The sequence below is a fragment of the Sorex araneus genome, chromosome 7, assembly GCF_027595985.1.
Source record: "Sorex araneus isolate mSorAra2 chromosome 7, mSorAra2.pri, whole genome shotgun sequence".
NCBI lineage: Eukaryota > Metazoa > Chordata > Mammalia > Eulipotyphla > Soricidae > Sorex > Sorex araneus.
The window spans coordinates 32181630-32200972 of NC_073308.1; the positions used below are offsets into that span (position 1 = coordinate 32181630).

Sequence of the window (19343 nt, forward strand, 5' to 3'; positions counted from 1 at the left end):
ATTCATATCTGCTTTAGAGTTGAACATGTTTGCACAATTACGTACTCACATGTGAACAAAAATATTTGTAAGAGTTGTACATGACCTCACTTAGGGAGACAGTTATATAGGAGTCTTAATAAATTCCTCAATTCCATTCCATCATGTATATCACCTTATTTATCTTCAATTTGGTTTTCCATGTTGATACCTTTATTTCTTATTTGTATTTTTTATGCAATGATTTGCAAATTGTTGCTCTTTGGAGCAAATATCAAGCCTTTAAAATGCTTTGTTATTTTTAAATAAAAGTTTTTGTTGTACTGCTTTTCCAGTATTTCTTTTTCAAAGATTTTAGACAGTGTCTCATCTTTGCTTAATTAAAAAATCTTGCATAGAATCAACCCTGTCAGTTATTCATGGATAAAATGGTATATTTTTCTAAGAAGATAAATTATATTTGGCTTTGCGATTTCTTCTGCTTTTTACATTGTCTCTGTTTCTTTTAAACCTCACTTTTATCTTCCATTTATTTTACATTAGAAGTTTTAATCTAGTGCTCTGTAACCATTTGCTTTTCAGAGTGAGACCCTTGAAAGGAATATTGAATTTCTATAATTGTGAGGCTTATCAATCTTGGGCCATACCACAATGGATAGCACTAAAGAGTCACTTAAATTCACTGATTCATAGTTTTCTCACCTATCAAACACACTCCATGTTAGATATTCAAATTCTATGTTTCTATATCAGTAGTCATTTGAGATTTTTTTTTAATTGGTAAAAGGATTTTTTATTAGGCTCCAGAATATGTTTTGACATAACATGTATGTTCAATACATAAATTCAAAAAAATTTAATAAATAATAAGAAAATTATTATTGGACAAATTCTACTTCAAACCTGATACTTACTAGGTATCAGTGAACAATTTACTAAAATCTCCCAAGTCTCAACTTTACTCATTCTAAAGTAGGAAAAATAAGTGCTACCCTATTGACTATTAGGGATGACTAAATGCAAGATATTTTCAATAAATTATTGCTGTCATTATTATATTTACTGATAAGCTAATGGTGGGAAAGATTCCCCATGATTCTCTGAAATACTGATATTATCTTGTCACTTCCACTGAGTACCTATTCCATAGATACTCATTAATTAAATGTGAACTTTGAACTTGTCCGTGGGCTATTTAGAAGGTTTACATAATAAAACTGGAATCCTTTTCATTTATACTTAAGAGCTGTATTATTGTCATGCTTCTGTGTTTTAGTTGGCCCACTGCTGTAGCTTGACTTTTCCCCCCTAGTTTTGTGTGATCTTTATGTCTAAGGAGACCAGTGATCACTCTCATTTTTTAAAACATGTCACCATTTATTTTAGAGCAAATGCTGAGTGTAACTATTTCACTTACTAAGTTTCACCATATGTCTTTAAAATTTTCTTAAATTTGCTGAACTAGGTAGGTTAAATCCCTTTAGAAACGGCATTCCATTTCTTTTCGTGAGATGCAGGCTGTGAATGGGTGATATTTAAAATCAAGAATGTCTTTTGAGTTGTCATCGCTACCAGTCAGTTCTCAATTTTGCTAAGCTCTCTGAGGGGGGTTGAGTTGTGACGTAAAGGTAACTTTGATTTGCTATCACCTCAACATTTTGAGTTGCAACGAGACATATTGGGAAAAGTAAATTCAGTAATAAAACATGTGTCAGAATAGTACAACTTTGAAGATCAAGTGTTCTGTTATCTGCATTTTCATCTGTTTAATGTACTCAGTCAATTCCATTGGTGATTGATTCACAATGTTTGTACCGTGTGCTGATTTAAATGATTTACAGATTTTTGGTACTATGGTGCCACCTACTGGAATTTGACTATAAAAATTTTGTCTATAAAACTTTTAAATTAAAAAAGTCTAGAAAATGTCTCCAGTGGGAAAATTAAAATAAAATGTAAATATAAACGTCTTCTCCCCCCACCCCAGATATATTTTAGCCCACCAACAAACAGTACATGGTTGCTTTATAGTAATACATAAATGTATGTGGTATAATTCTGTGTGTATATAGCACTGTAGCACTGTCATCCATTTGTTCATCAAGTTGCTCGAGCAGGCACCAGTAACGTCTCCATTGTGAGACTTGTTACTGTTTTTTTGCATTTCAAATACACGACGGTTAGCTTGTCAGGCTCTGCGATGTGGGAGGGATGCTCTCAGTAGCTTGCCGGGCCCTCCGAGAGGGATGGAGGAATGGAACCCAGGTTGGCCGCGTGCAAGGCAAATGCCCTACCCGCTGGGCTATCACTCCAGACCTTGTGTATATATATCAAACAATTGAGAGAACTACATTTGTTCTTTAGCTTTACACCTGCTGACCAATCTTTGACTATGGATTATAGGTCAATAGGTAGATCATAAATTAGTAAACACCTTCTATTACCAGTCTAGTTACATTCTCTCATTTTGGTTGTAGGGATTCAGCACAGTCCTGTTTATGATTTTTAGTGATGTTCATGTCTACATACAGGAAATGCAACAGGTTATTTGGAATTATTGACATTGTTGTACATAGCATTTAGGGAGAATTACAAAATGTGATTAGAAACATTGACAAATAATTGGAGACATTTGATAGTATCACTGTATCACTGTCATCACTGTCATCCCATTGTTCATTGATTTGCTCGAGTGGGCACCAGTAACGTCTCCATTCATCCTAGCCCTGAGATTTCAGCAGCCTCTCTTTACTCGTTCTTCTCTATGGTGCCACATTGGAGGCTCTTTCAGGGTCAGGGGAACGAGACTCATCATTGTTACTGTTTTTGGCATATTGAATATGGTACTTTAATATTTAAAGTACCTTTTCATTTATTTCATGTGTAGAAACAGTTTCTATTGAAGTATTTATAAAAATATTCTTTATACTTGTGTAAAATTGTTACATGATTTTCTTTTGAATGCATCTTTTACAAGTTAAATTTTTAATAAAACTAATTCATGTTTATTGTCTTTAAATATGTTTCTGCTTTGATGTTTATTGTTACAACTTCAATAATTTTTAAAAAGCAAATAAAGTATTTTTTAAATGTGCATGTCTAGTGGACAGGGATTTGAAAATTAAAATGTGATTTTTAAATTGAATTGTCGTAGCACTGAGGTATTTTCTTTAGGAACACTGATTTAAATTTGCTAGTTGCTTGAATTCTTGAAAATTTCATTTTAAGTGCTTCTATAAGAATTATGTTTTGCTTTGCTTTGTTTTGAAGCCACACATAGCTGCTCTCAGGGCTTATTCCTGACTCTGTGCTCAGGAATCACTCTTGGCAGGGCTGTAGAAATCACCCGTGATGCCAGGGATTCAGTGTGAACCAGCCATATGCAGGGCACATGCCTTACTATCTCTCCAACTCTAATATTTTACAATTACCCCTAAAAATAATTCCCAGGCCTAAATAACTTCCGTGTGGTTTATCATGTTGATTAAAAGTGTTACAGACTGAACATCCATTTGTAAAATTTTTTTGGCTACAGGAACAGGTAATTTTGCCTTGTACTGGGTCTAAACTGTGATGATGAATTTTTTTTTCATTATATTTAAAAAGATCAAAGACTTTATTCGTGGTTTGAATATAATCTATAGGGTTGGAAAAATAGTGAAAGAGGTGAGACACTTGTCTTCCATATGTCTAATCCCATTTTGATCCCCTTCATCAGGAACTACTGCCGAAGACAGAGCCAGGAATATTCTCTGAGCACCTCAGGTGTAGGGCCCACACCATATAAAAAGGAAAATAAAAATAACCTATGAAGAAATGAAACAAACAAAAAAGAAATGAAACAAAATATAAAGAAATCAAATGAAAGTATGATTAGATAAATTATCATATTTAATGTAGCCTAAAATCATGGATGGAATTAAAATCATATTCAGAGATAAATGAGTGTAAAAGAAGATGCATATTCAATTTGAGAAGCCTTTGTAGGAAGTAGTATAAATACAGAAGAAAGGAAAAGGAAAATGTGTTTATCTTTATATATTAAATAACTTTCCATGAATGTTAGATTTTGTTGCGCTGTTGACAAAGGAATTTTGGAGAAAGCTAAATATGGGGTCATAAGTATACTAAGAAAAAAACCTATTATTCTGTTTGCAAGATCCAAAGCCTCAGCATAATTTAACAACAGGGTTGTGAGTTGTACTATTTTGTTTGCTGTTACTGTAGTTTAATTGATTTCTTTGCCAAAATAATATTGTGTATTCAAATAAATTCACACGAATCTGAATTTTCTCTAATATGTGTCTCATTCAGAGAGCGTTCACTCAGTATAGTAAATTTGAATCTGAATATCTATTTTCAGGGTTAAGTTGATTTTCATATTCATAGCACTATAAGTCATTTACTCTGTAGTTTAATTATGATCGGTGACTCAAGGGGCTTGATTTTTTCATTTTATTTATTCTTTTTACCTAGTCTATGAGCTTTAAGTGATAGTACCAATCCCTCTGGCACTAGGAGAATTTCCCTGCTGCAGATTAAGAAGAGGGAGGACTTGGGATAAGTTAATGAGGAAAGTGGATGACGAGGGAGAGAGAGGAACAGCGCCAGGTCCCACCTGAGTGAACCCACTCTGGCCTGGGGGGATCAGCCAAGTCCTTCGACATCTCTGAGCTTCTTAGGGCTGTTGTGAAGCTTAAGAGAAAAAATAAAGCCAAGGACTTTGTATAGTACCTGGAACCTAGCAAACAATATAGATTAGCAACGGATAACAGTAAGATACCATTTCTGGGGCTGGAGAGTTAGCACATCGGTTAGGGTGTTTGGCTTGCATGCGGCCCGCACACCCGGGTTCCATTCCCAGCATCCCATATAGTCCCCCGAGCATCGCCAGGAGTAACTCCTGGGTGCAGAGCCAAAAGTAACCCCTGTGCATTGCCGGGTGTGACCCCCCCAAAAAAAAATTCAAGAAAGATAAAAAAGATACCATTTCTGGATTATCCTTTCCATCTCTCAAAATTGTTTTCTCCATTTCAGACATATGCCTTACCCTCCTTTCCTACAGTTCAGATGGAAATATGACATATATCACATATTCCCTTTAAAAACTGTAGTTGTTGAAACGGTTGAAATAAAATTAGTACTAGCTCTGCGGCATTGCACATGTATGAGGCTTGATGGACGGTTAGTTTACAGTTTGGAGAGATTTCTAGCACATTTACTCTATATTTGTAGTTCATATTAAAACCAATCAACCCACTAGCCAACAAACTAACCGTAGATCAGGGAGACGGCTCCAGGGAGACACGTACAGGCTTTGCGTGCAGGAGGACCAGGTTTAATCACTGCATTTATGATTCCCTAAACACCATCAGGAGTGGCCACCCAACAGCCTCTAAAACCTCACTGATTATTTTTCTCACTTCCATAACAAATGTGTAGTTAATTATAATGTTCCTTTTTTACATTTTTCATATATATGAATATTTACATTAAAAATATATATTCCCTTCATGTATTACTTATACAATGTGTTTTTAGTGGCAAGAAGCTAGAAAATAAGAAAAATAGAATATAATCGCATAATCAGTGACAGAGTTAATATGGATTACACTAAGATTTACTATTTTGTTGTTTTGGGAGCATATTTAGTGATGCTCAGAGAATCGGTACTCAGGGAACCATATGGTGGCAGAACTGAACCTGGGTCTCCTGCATGCAAAGCATGTGCTCAATTTATTGAACTTTCTCTCTCTTTCTGGCTCCTATATACTATATTATGCATTATAAATGTGAGGGCCCAAGCCCCGCTATGTGCAGGGCTTACTCCTGGCTCTGCACTCAGGTGGTCTGGGGACCATATGGGGTACTGGGATCAAGCTCTGGTTTGCCATATGCATGACAAGCACCCTATCTGTTACCCGTTTTCTCCAACCCTGGCTTATATTTGTTTTGTTTTGTTTGGGGGCCACACCCCGAGATGCTTGGGGCTTACTCCTGGCTCTGAGATCAGGAATCATTCCTGGCAGTGTTCAGGGATCCGTATAGGGATGCCAGGAATCCAAACCAGGTTAGCCAGTGAACACAAGCGTCCTACCCTCTTCACTATCTCTCTGGCCCTGGCTTCTAAGTTTTTAGGGGTAAAGGATCACTCCTTTATCATATTTGAATCTAACATTTTTCAGTTAGTATATTTTTAAGCTAACTAAATCAAATTCCTGCAGTTCTAAAGACGTAAGCATTTACATTGAAAAGGTGCAAATGAAAATAATTTTGGATATTTGAAAGCATATATGGGTGTGTACATATACATCTCAGTTAAATAACTGTTTTGAATAAAATGTGATCAAACCAACTTGAGTATTTTGGCTAAACAATTTTGGCTAAATAATCAATTCACATAATGATATATGCTAAGTTCTGAACAAATATTCACCATGGCAATTGCTTTCCCTTTTATTTTAAATACGAGTTGCTTGTTACTCATGCTCCATTTTTATTATTTCCTTATAAATCAATATATCTTAAGAACTTAATTTAGAGGGAAACAAAAATAAATTAGAGGAGAAAGAAATTGTTAGCAGGGAAATAAAAGTTTTTAAAATAAAATATTTATTATTCCTAAGAAAATAAAACAAGAGGGACAAGAGATGCAAATTAAAGGGAACACTTACATATGAATGATAAAGAAAAGATATATAATTGATGAATATGTAAGTATAAGAGGAGAATATATAAAACTTTATGTTCTAACGATAGGTCTCATTCCCCTGATCCTGAAAGAGCCTCCAATCGTTGGGAAAGATGAGTAAGGAGAGGCTGCTAAAATCTCAGGGCTGGGAGGAATAGAGATGTTACTGGTGCCCACTCGAGTAAATTGACGTGCAATGGGATGACTGTGATGACAGACAGTGACAGTGATGAAATTAATCACATATAGTATGAAAATAAGTTTTAATCCAAGGAATAAAGTCGTGAAGAATATTGAAGAATATTTGATCTCCCGAGGATACCTCTTAAGGGAGAACATTTTCACTAAAGTTTAAGTTCAGACAATAAAACCTCAAACCACAAAGTTCCCATACATACCAGCCATTTCATTCTTCTGGCTGATATTAATTTCCTTTCACGGTGTCAGTTGACTGTCATTTGGGAAAGAACTCGGGTGAGGCAAGAAGTCTTCCTGCTTTGTCGGCTGGCTCTGTTCTGCCAGGCCTGTTAAAACTGGTGATCAATGTGGGTGATCAATTCACGTGACTCATCTTATCTGGCCTCAGCCAGTTTCTTCTTGAGACACCCTCTATTCTTTACTCCTGTTGACCTCTCGTTTCTCATCACTGAATATTAGGTTACTTTTGCTACCTCTTTCCTTAATTTCATTTAAACTCTTGATTCTCTCCTGGATGTTTTCTTTCTTTCTTTCTTTCTTTCTTTCTTTCTTTCTTTCTTTCTTTCTTTCTTTCTTTCTTTCTTTCTTTCTTTCTTTCTTTCTTTCTTTCTTTCTTTCTTTCTTTCTTCCTTCCTTCCTTCCTTCCTTCCTTCCTTCCTTCCTTCCTTCCTTCCTTCCTTCCTTCCTTCCTTCCTTCCTTCCTTCTTTCTTTCTTTCTTTCTTTCTTTCTTTCTTTCTTTCTTTCTTTCTTTCTTTCTTTCTTTCTTTCTTTCTTTCTTTCTTTCTTTCTTTCTTTCTTTCTTTCTTTCCAGCCACAGCCTGATGTAGAACTTGAACTACCAACTTCTAGAGCCAAAAGTTACTACTCATTTCTGCATGGAAGTCTCCAGTATATCATATTCTCCCCCCGCCACTTGCTTTTATTTTTTCAGTTTAAGGAAAGAGTTTATACAGCTCATTAGAGTGCCAAACTATTGGCCAAAATATGTTCCTTGTTGTTATTTCTCTGCTTTTCTTACTTTTGAAAGCATGAAATGTTTTGACCACTACTTTCTAAGTATTTCAGGGCTTATTGATTGATTGACTAGTGGGCCACTCTTGCCTGTGCTCAGGACTTACTCTTAACTTCTACGCTCAAGGTTCACTTCCGGCAGGCTTGGGGAACTAGAAGGGGGGCAGGGATCAAACCCAGGTTGATCACATGCAAGGCAAACACCCTGACCATTGTACTATCTCTCCAGTCCAAGGACCTTTTATTTCCTTTGTCTCATTTTTTAATAAACTATTTTGCTCATGCTTCTTTTAGTCTCCTGATTTTCTTGTCTCTGGTTATGCCTTCTGATCATCTATTTCCTATCTACAATAGAGGTATTTAAAATGGAAATATCTACTCATTAGACATGTCTCTAAACACTTATTTCCAATGTCTAGATGGCTACCTGCAGCCTAGAAGATAAATCCCAACTTTTATTCCCCTAGTACTAAGCAAGTCTAGAAAACCCTTTCAGCAAGAACTTCACTGTCAATAAGGAACTCAGTCTAAACCTCCAGCCCGAAGACCTGGGTTTCCATAACTCATAGACCCATTCCTCATTACTCTGTCCAGTTTTTCTGGTTTCCCCTTTATTTCACAGTGAATTGAGCTATTTAATAAGAGGGAATTTCTTCCTATTCTTCACATGATAGCTTAGACATTGATATAGCTAACATGTTGTTTATGTCAAGTAGCCATAAAGTATTGCACATGGTAGGGAAAAAAATGCTAGCACAGAGTAGGCACTTAGTTTACAATCATTATATGAATATATAAATGCATTTAACAAATGCTTTTCAAATATCTTCTCAAAGTCATTTGCCAAATTTAATAGTTGGCTTTTGTACTTCCGGTTTTCTTACTTTAGAGTTCAGTAAGCAATAGCAGAGTTGTGACTCCCAAGGACTTAATGCAAGTATAGCATTAAGAACGGGAGTTGAGTTTTGTTGGAGGTGGGGGTGAGGGTGGGCAAAAAGTACTTAAAGTTGCAATACTAATATCTATGATATATAAAATTTGGTACTCTCTAAAAGATATTTCTTTTTTTTTTTCTCTTTTTAGGACAAACCACTCCTGCTAATACTGGTAAGAATTACCATTTGTATTCAACTTATCTTGTTCTTTTTTTTTTTGGCAATCTTATGTATTTAACGTTGATTGAATTTTCCATTCTCTAGCAAAATGATTTTTAAAGACAGCTTTATACTAGTGAATAGTTCTTAATATAATCTTGTTCATAAATATTGCAAACCAAACATATAATCATTTATATGTACCTGATTATGTACAAATTATAGCTTTCCTTGACACTTTATCAAAAGGACGGTTTTTAACCTCTTATTATTTTATTTTTAAAAAGTTTTGTTTTGGGCCACACCCAACACATACCTTTGTGTCAGGAGTCACTCCTGGTAGTACCTGGAGAGTCTATGAGGGGCTGGATTTCAAACCCAGGTCTCCTGCACACACAGTATGCACTCATCTCACTTATTTATCTCTCGAGCCCAATCACAAAACTTCATAGTTCAAAACTGGGTTGTGAATAGTTTTTAAATTATAATTTTGGTAGCATAGTTTAATAGTACTAGTTAATGTTTAAGTTATTGTTGTACAGAATTACTATATCCTACCAGCACCAAAAATGGGATTAAGGGATTATCTAAAAAAATCAGAAAATTGCAAACTTAAATGGAAATGTTTTTAATGTCTTGAGAAAAAAAGCTTTGAAACCAATTAAGATGTTTTGTAACAATCATTTTCAAATTCTCTGCTTCCAACAAAATAGTCTTTCGTTTTGCATCTGAGAAAAATTAACTTTAAACAATAAAGATGTTGAAGGTAATCATATATATTATAGGCTAAATAAGATATTAAATTAGATTTCATCTGGTTAAGAATAGATTGCATAATTTAAATGTATTTTTATCTAAAATATTTAATATATTTCCCAATTAATCCAATGGTTAACAGTTTGCCTTAAGAAGGTAAGTAAATCATTAAGAGATCCTGATTTAAAAATTATAATGCACATTTCTAATAAGGCACATTCAGTGTTCTGAGAATTGGGTTATTAAAAGTTTTCTTTGTTATTTAATTAAAAATCATTCTAAGCTACAGAAACAAAGAAGTATGCAAATAGTAATATGATGTTCCTAAATCCTATATAAGAAGTATATCCTCTTGTAGCTTTGAAAGATTTCATGTTAAAATTTTAGAGTTTTATGGTATCGGAAGAGATTTATAAAAATATGAAGGTCATATATATAGTTTGTGATTGGTTTATTCCACCAACTTACATATACTTTAGCATTTTCATATTTGACAGAAAATAATTCCAGCTAAGCCAAATTAATTGGTTATTTCTATGGGAGAGAAATAAAATAGAATGGCAAGCTAATGTTTAAAATAATAGATGGCTCATTACTGTATTATCTCTGCGCAGACTACATAATGTCTCCAAATGATGAAGCCAACTAAGTTGAATTCTGAGCTCAATTCAAATGAGAATGACCTCTCCCAAACTTTGCCAAAAAAAGAACACATTTGGTGGAAACCAATAGAATATCTGCACTTTTTTCATATACCTAAACTGAATATATTTGATTGGAAATAATCTTTAGAAATGCCACGCTTTCTTGTTGGATAGAAGTGCTCTGTATTTGAAGTGATTTTTTTCTAGTTTTTATGTAATTTAAATCTAGCAAAAGAGAAGCAGATGGAAAAGTATCTCTTTCAGAGTCCAACAGTTCTTTGGGACCAATGAAACTAGAAAGATGACATGGAGTTAATGCTACTGGAGCCAATTTCAAACTCATTCTTCCATCCCTTTTCCTTCACTCCCTCCTCCATCCCTCTTTCCACTCTTCCTTTCTTTTCATTCAACATACACCAGCTGAGTGAATGCTAAAATTAGACTTGTGGATTTTGCACTGAAGACAGGAAGTAACTAGCAGCTAGTTCACAACTTGCCTACAGCTCTGAAATGTTTTATTATGAGTAAAAGTTTGTTAGTAAATATCGTGCATGATTAAGCCATAAAGTTCTAAGGACAAAAATCTTTAATGTAAAAAATTATACAAGGAAAGTTTGCATTATCAATTTGTATTCATGTAATCAAGGAAGAGAGCTGCAATATTTTGTGTGCTCAAACCCATTACTTAGCACAGAGGTTTGTAAATTCTGACTGTTACAAAGTCGTGGCAGGACTTTTGTAAAGGAAAATTCTGTTGAGATGTTCAAATGCCTAATGTCTTCCCCCTCTTATTAATTTGTAAAAATTCTATGTGTGTTCCCTTTAAATGTTTTTTTTTTCTTTGCTGTATTTTAAAAGAGTAGATAGGTTTTATTCTGTATTTAGTAAACAGGTTTCACTTTACTTTCGATATTCAGTGAACAGAGCTAGCCCTTCTATGTCTTCATTTCCTATCATCTGTCTAGCAATCTCTTATCATTTTAGTTATTCATTTCCTTCTACTACTTCTATTCCTTTTCTAGTTTCTCTATTCTCTCATTCTTCCCACATTTGAGCAGTCCTTTTTTTTTTTTTGCCTTTTGTGTCACACCTGGCGATGCACAGGGTTTACTCCTGGCTCATGAACTCAGGAAGTATTCCTGGTGCTTGGGGGACCATATGAGATGCTGGGAATTGAGCCTGGGTTGGCCTCGTGCAAGGCAGACACCTTACCTGCTTTGTTTTATTGCTCCAACTCTTAACCAGTCTTAGCCAGTCCTGTTTAACTACATTAAATAAAATATTTGTATGATACAATCAAACCCTTTATTTAATATCTTAAAGTACAAAGTTTTTCTATGAAGAAAATCTATGTCAAACATGGAAAATGGGGGATGGGAATCTCATATTTTGATTATCCTACTATCCAGAGAGCACAATAAAAAATTAGTTTTGTTGTGTTTCCCACATTTTAATGAAAACCATACTATTTGTGATTAAGACTCCCAGAAACCACTTTTTGTCTATTTGTGTGGGGGAAATACAATTCAAACAGTGCTCAGTATTTACTCCCAGCTATGTGCTCAAGGATCACTTCTGACAGGCTTTGGGGGAATCATATGGGATGCCAGAGATAGACCCTGGGTTGGCCATGGTCCCCCCACTCACTATTGCTCTGGCCCCCAGGAAACCACTTTTGCTCGGTGTGGTTTGGTTTAATTTGGTTGTTTTTGTTTTTTTGTTTGTTTCTTATTTGCCCATACCTGGCCTTAACCAAGTTAATTCCTGACTCTGGGAGTATTCAGGGATACTCCTGGAGGACTTGGAGGATCATATATGTTGCTGGCAATTGAGCCTGGGTCAGCTATGCTAAAGGCAAGCACCCTATCCACTGTACTATTTATCCTGGTCCAAAAACCACATTTTTGTGCCTTGCACACAGCTGACCCAGGTTCAGTTACGATTCCCAGCACTACATGTGGTCCCCTGAGTCTGGTCAGGAATGACCCCTGAGTACAGAGCCAAGAGTACCTCCTGAACACTACTGCTTGTAGTCTAACACTCCCCCCACCAAAAGATACCAACAGGCCTTTTAACACAGGGTGCTCACTTGCCATATAGGAAGCTTTCCATGTGCACTGTCTTACCAGCTTCGAGTGCACCTGTTTCATTACCTTCCCTTTTATTGTTTTTCCCTTTCTGAAGTAAACCAGAACTATAGAAAATGTTATTTTTATCATTTAATTTGTGTTTTCTGTTACCATAAAATTAAAGACATGTTTATAGATTTAAATCATTTGTACATACGTATTTGAATTTTGTTTCCCATTCTTTCACTCAGTCTTTGCATGGTTTGAATCTCATGCATAAAATAGTGGACTAGAACTTTTGTCCGTAGGGCATTTGCCTTGCACGAAGTTGAGAGCCTGGCAAGCTACCGAGAGTATCTCACCCACATGGAAGAGCCTGGCAAGCTACCCTTGGCATATTTGCTATGCCAAAAACAGTAACAACGAGTCTCACAATGGAGATGTCCTGGTGGCAGCTCGAGCAAATCTGTGAGCAATGGGATGACAGTGACAGTGACAGTTTTCCTCCTGGCACTCTAGCCCTCCTAATAACCCCTTTCCAATTTTATCTTTCTCCATTTTTTCCTTCATTGATAAGTTTTTTCTCATTTCTTTGAATTATCAGTATATATTTTTTAAATTTTATTTTATTTTAACCTTCTAACCCCAGTGATTTTTGTAAAGTTGAAAATCCATCAACTTATTGTTAAAAAAAAAGAGGCATGCTTTCAATGTCATTCACCATTTTATTCTACTGCTCTATAGTTTGTTTTGGTCTATACATTTTACCTATGTTTGTATATATACAAATGTATATTTTTATATCTGCTTTCAAATGTGAACACGAGTCACATACATGTACACACATAATATCTATGGTGTTATGTGGATGATTATATACATTTGTGTGTATATATACTTATGGACACTGTAACAGACTAGAGGTTAGTAAACTAGGATGCGCTTTCATTTCAGGATATGATTCTCATATTTCTTTTCCCTCCTCATCTCCCATGGATACAGCAGGATCAAACACAACTGAAAAGTCCCTGGCTCTGACTCCAAGTGGCCCCTTACCTGCCTCCACCATTGCACTCTCACCCGCAAGCATCTCTGAAAAAGAAAACTCAGAACTCAACCCTCCCCAGAGTCTGGGCAACACTTCAGCAGAAGTAACCCCACATTCTTTGGGTAATGCTTTGGGTAATCTCTTCACTTCCCGAGTTGGCTCAGGAGCTTCCCTGACAAGGGATTGGGGAAATCATCTTTTCTTCATTCTGTTTGAATCCCAAAGTTGGCCTGACCCTTTTCTAGATGATACATGTGGTTTCCATGGGCATAGTTTTATTAAAATCTATAAGGTGCGTAGCATCTATATTTTGTGAAACATTAGCTGATAAAAGAAATGAAAGCTTGTTTTTAGGGAGTGGGGGAGAGTGAAGAGTAGGGGGAGCATTTCAGAGTAACATCGGAGGAAACTTTCTGTATCCCTTCCTGTAGCCCCAGAGAGTCAAGACTCCCCCACTTCAGGACCTTGTAACTCCTGTTCTCCCTGACCTTTACTCCAAAGTAGAATCTTTGTTCAACTCCAGCTTCCCAAAGTCAGGAAATCATTGGAGATAAATTATTGTTCAAGCCTTCATTGAAGATGAATAAACCAGCTTGTTAACTTAAATTTCTTCTGAGAGATTTTCATTATTTAAAAATGTACTTAAGGGGCTGGAGCCATACCATAGTGGGTAGGACATTTGCCTTATACGCGGCTAACCAAGGTTCGATTCCCAGCATCCTATATGGTCCCCTGAGCACCACCAGGAGTGATTCCTGAGTGCAGAGCCAGGATTAACCTCTGTGCATCGCTGGGTGTGACCCAGAAAGCAAACAAATTTAAAAAAATGTAGTTAAGGTTATAAGTCTTAATGGCAGAATTTAAGTAAACAAGGTCATAGTCATAAAAAAATATGAGTGATGTGGAGGTATTTTCCATTGATGAGCACCATTGATGCTCTTTGGGTTTCCCAAACATCATCAAGTTACTTGTTCTTTGTCTTAGAATTTCAAGTGTATTCAGTAGATAAATCACTTGTCATGAGAACTGTTAGTATCTTTTCTGAGGTGGTGCGCCATGTGCCACTTTCTGAAGCAAGCAGGTTTACACACAGACTCTGGTAAGAGGTTAAGCTATTGGGAAAACGTTATTAGCCTTAATTTGAGAGACAAGGCTGTATGGGAGTGTCACAGAAATTTTGGGTTAGGGTACATTGTAGTGTTTTGGATATCATAGTGATGAAACTTACTGGCTGGTTAAATAGTTAAATAGATCTTCAATATCTTATGTCAATTGCAATATTTTCTATTTATTTCGCTGACCATGTTACTATAGCACTGTATGTTCTTGGACTTGTCTATGCATCACAGATATTTGAATTCTTGTCCAAAGTTTTGACTAAAGGAATGTGAGGATTAGAAGATGCTGATGGCCATGTAAAACATTAAATATTAAACTTGTTTATTAACTGAGTAATATTACTAAGAGTTTTCCCTTTCAAAGTTTCATGTTACTTACAAAAACATATTCAATATTCCTACCAGTTTATTCCCTCAAAATCTTCCTCTGAAAACAGTAAAACCACTTGAAGTAAGTTATATGAAAAATCATTTAACAGGGAATAAATTGCAAGTAAAGGTAAATAATTTAAAAATGCTAACTTGTTCTGACACAGTATTTCTGAGGGCAAAATTAACTTGTAAATTTCACTTTCAAGTAAAAGAACATATTTTCTTTTATAGAAACTAGTTTTTCTATCAAATTATCTACTACAATAAAATCTGTTATTTAATTTATGATTTATGATTTACTTTATGGCATGCAATAAAAATTTTCTTGCTTACTGTATCTGTAGAGAAAATCATTTAATTCATTTTTAACCATGTAACAGATACCACTTCTAGCCACTTTTAAAAATTATTACATTAAGTGTCTGTATGCCTAACACTAAATTTAATTATGTACCAATTCTTTTATAATGATAGTCTATGCATATTTTATGAAATATCATAATAGAATTATATCTATGCATATAATTAAATGCAATTCAGACACAATTATCTATTAGATGTCTTTTATATCACATGTTCATTTTTCTTTCTTTTTTCTTTTGTACTTTTTTAGAGATGTTCATTTGTTAGGCAATTCTTCTCTTACTCTGAATAGAAAATTAGCCCATCTTTCAGTTTGCTGAGTCAATGGAGACCTCAGAAATCTTGGGCCGAAACAAAAATCAAAATAGTCCCCTACAAACAAAAGTGTGTTTTAATTTTTTAAAAATCTATTTTTTTATTTTGGTTTGGGGGCCACACCTAGTAGTACTAGGGATTGCTCTTGGCTCTGCACTTTGGGATCATGGCTGGCGGTGCTGTGTGGTACGGAGACAATATGGGGTGCTGGGGATCAAATTGTGTGCCACCAAGTACCCTTCCTGCTGTACTATGGCTCAGGCCCAGAAGTGTTCCATGTCTTGCCAGGGTCAAACCTCAGAGTATGGGAGTTGATTCCTGCCGGACAGACATCTCAATAGATTGGGGCATCCCAGAGTTTGCTGTATTAACAATTTGCTCTGTAGACTCTCCAAGCATTTAAACTTGTCTCGGGCAGCAGGAAATATTGATGCAATCATTTCCTTTTTGTATCTCAGGTCTTACAACAGCACAGTGGCCTCACTTCACGCACGCAAACTCTGCCGGATCTGACACGCAGACACTCAACAGCTCAGCTGTGCTTACCACACTCAGTCCTGTTTCAAGCGGGAATGACACATCAGGTTTGGGTCCATTAGGTTTGTGTGACTAAGAAGAATGCATGCGACTTCCCGTGTCTGAGAAGGGGTTGAGGAAGCCCACCCGAACTTGTTCAACGTGGAGCATTTGCTAGTTGATGAACTTGGAATTTCATGCTTTTGTAGCTAATTGCATACTTTCTGCATTACTTGTAGTCTTGAAAGGCCATAGAGCAGGGATCCTCAGGATAGAGATGAAATAATAAAGAACGAGCATTGTGAGGCTACAGAAATACCTGGTGAGAAAATAATTAGACAGGCACTCTCTAGGTTGCTTTATATTTTGGGTAAGTATCATTGTCCAGAGAAAACTTCGTTTTACTGGAATTAGAGAACATCTATAAAATTGTTTCGAGACCTCTTACTAATAAAACAATGAAGAATGAAAGAGACCCATTATCAATGAACACCAAGAAACTGTAACTCCTATTAAATTGCTTTGAAAGAATAAGAGAAACCATAGTTCACATCTTCCATCCTAACTTCATGATCCTTTTAATAGTGTCACTGTATTTATGAAAACAACGCAAAATATCCCCTCTGTGATGGTTGCCCGATCAGGCCCTAAAACACATCATGATGAATTTTGTTGTCCTGAAAAACACGTATGCTTTGCAGGTTACAAACCATGTTGGGCACACACATAGCTTCAGTGGCCCAAGTGTCTGAAAGTTAAAGGTATGAACAGGTGTGGTGTGGGGCATAAAGCTGGCACTAGAGTGGCCTTGTTTGAAGCGTGATCAGGATGGAAGTTCAAACATATCAGATAGAAAGATTATTAAACTTACAATATTGAAAGGATTCTGATTTTTGTTGGTTTGGGGCCACATCCTGCAGTACTCGGGGCTAACTCTTGGCTCTGTGCTCAGGGACCATTCCTGGCTGGCTCCGGGGACTATGTGGGGGTACTGAGGATGAACTCAGGTCAGCTGTGTACAAAACAAGCACCTTACTCGTACACTGTTCCATCTCTTCAGTCTCCAAAATGATTTTGATAACATAAAAATTATTACATGCAGTCTACAAACTTGAAACAACTGAGGATGGGGGGAGAGCTGACTTCATCCCTGTTTCATCCCACCCATTTCAGCTGCCATGGGAACCAACCTGGAAAGATCTGGAGCTTTTAGCATATCTCTACAAACTCTGAAGCCGTGGATAGGAAGGAGCTGTAAATTAGCTAAAGAGGACTAGCCCCTGGGGACAGATTGTCATCCAAATGCTTTGGTCGGCTTTGCTCTGATCAAGAAAATCTTCTGATGGTGGCTAATTCCACTCATTAAAACCTTTTAGGACTAATTAACCTAATTAAAATGGAAAATGCAGGTCTGAAGCCATCATTGTAGATAATCACACAACAAAAGGGAAGTAGTTTCTTTACGAAGGGCTAAGTTAGAGAATTTGGGGAGGGGAAAGAGAGCTCTCAGCATCACCAGAGGATAAAAGATTTGTAGGAGAGTAGAGGATGATAAGACACTGGAAAAGAATGGAGAAGAAGGAGAAAGACCAATCTGGCTGACTTAAGGGCTTTGCAGAGAGCTGCTCCTGGTTCAAAATTATTGGAAACAAAATCAACCCTCCTCTTCTGCTCTGCCTATTGCTGTCTTCTTTTGAGGATCTAGAGTTGCAGCCCAGCCAGAACCGAAGAACTGTTGCTAATCATTCTACTTGATGCTTAAAGTCTGGAGTTTAGTGGCTTTGGTAGACTGAGCTAAGCACTCAAACAAATTTGGGGAATTTGCATTTTCAATCTTAAGTGAATGTGTGTGTGTGTTTATCTACTGCATTCTGCTTGTAACTGGAGGATTGCATGTTAACATGAAATCATTTCAGAAAGCACTTGCACGCATCACTGCTGAAACATGGAATCCATCTGCTAATGAAAGACTAATCTTCTTTCATTGAATTGATGGTCCTAAAGATTTGGACAATAAAATAGCCAAACCAATTCAAATAGAAACTAGCTCCTGTTTCTTCTGCATTGGTAAAATAAGAAGCAATGTGCTTGGCATCTGATAGGTAACCCCCATCTCTCCCTCAAAAGTATTGGTTTCCTGGGCTGTAATTCTGGGTATGATGTCTGGTGGAAAGTAGAGTAGGCATTGAAGCTTGAAAATGCAAAGTCCTAACCAAAGCTGATACGCATGCTCTTTGACTACAGGGCTTGATCCTATACGTATTAGTTCACGTGTAATTGGAAAATAAAGTAATTGTGTTAGCACAATGTGGGGCTTCTTTGATTCCCAGCTAATTTTATTTTCTCTGGCAAGAGGAGCCTATGCAATTTAAAGCAGAATTGCTATCTTCATCTGGAAAGGAAAAAAAATAAAACCAAGCTCCCTAGCTTCCCATTCAACTCTATTTTAAGAAAATTAGAAGCACCTGCACCCAGGGAGTTCTCCCCACAGAGAGGCTCCCCATAGGAGGCACTCATCAGGCGGAGCCTCTTCACATGCCGTATGCACTCAGAACTCCACTTGCACCCCCATTTCCACCCCATCCCCAGGGGTCTTAGCATCTGCCAGTTGGAGAGTTCCTCGTTGTCTCTCTGCTGCATTTGCAATCTCCTGAAGCAGTCTTGAATCTTGGAGATTCAGCCTCCTGGTCTGTCTAAGCATTCTCCTGAGATCCCAACTCTTTCAGTTCTTTGCTCTGATTACAGAACTGCACAGGTTTTGAGTTGCTGGTGCTTCCCATCACATCTGCCATAAAATTTGCTCTGCCTAACATTTCATGCATTTCAGATGATGGTGTCGTAGAAGGCTTGGTTTAGCTCCAGTAATCCAGTTGACATACACTGTCTGCCATTTCCCTGAATTGCAGGAATGGTAGTTCTAGTGGCTTTCCTGATTTCAGGAGGTCCAGGAGGAAGGAAAGCATGTCCAAATTTCCTTGCAGACGTGGCTTTCACAGCTGTTGGTCCCCTCAGCCCTGCGCACAGCAGCTCTGCTGCCTTACCTGCTTGCATCTCTAACATCCCCACCAAAGTCAGTGCTTCAGGTTTGACGGTGAGACTCTAGGTGTTTTAGGTACTGGATAATGAACATGAAACTATAGCAACTTTTAAATTTACACCACATATTGG

The 19343-nt window shown here is 36.7% G+C and overlaps 1 protein-coding gene across 1 annotated transcript in view; it reads left to right on the forward strand.

Moving 5' to 3' along the window:
• Nucleotides 1–19343, forward strand: part of PTPRC (protein tyrosine phosphatase receptor type C) — a 134452-nt gene that overhangs the window by 49522 nt on the left and 65587 nt on the right. Inside the window, exon 3 of the mRNA XM_055144696.1 lies at nt 8964–8987. Coding sequence (XP_055000671.1) covers nt 8964–8987 — 24 coding nt within the window. The remainder of the gene's footprint in view (nt 1–8963; nt 8988–19343) is intronic.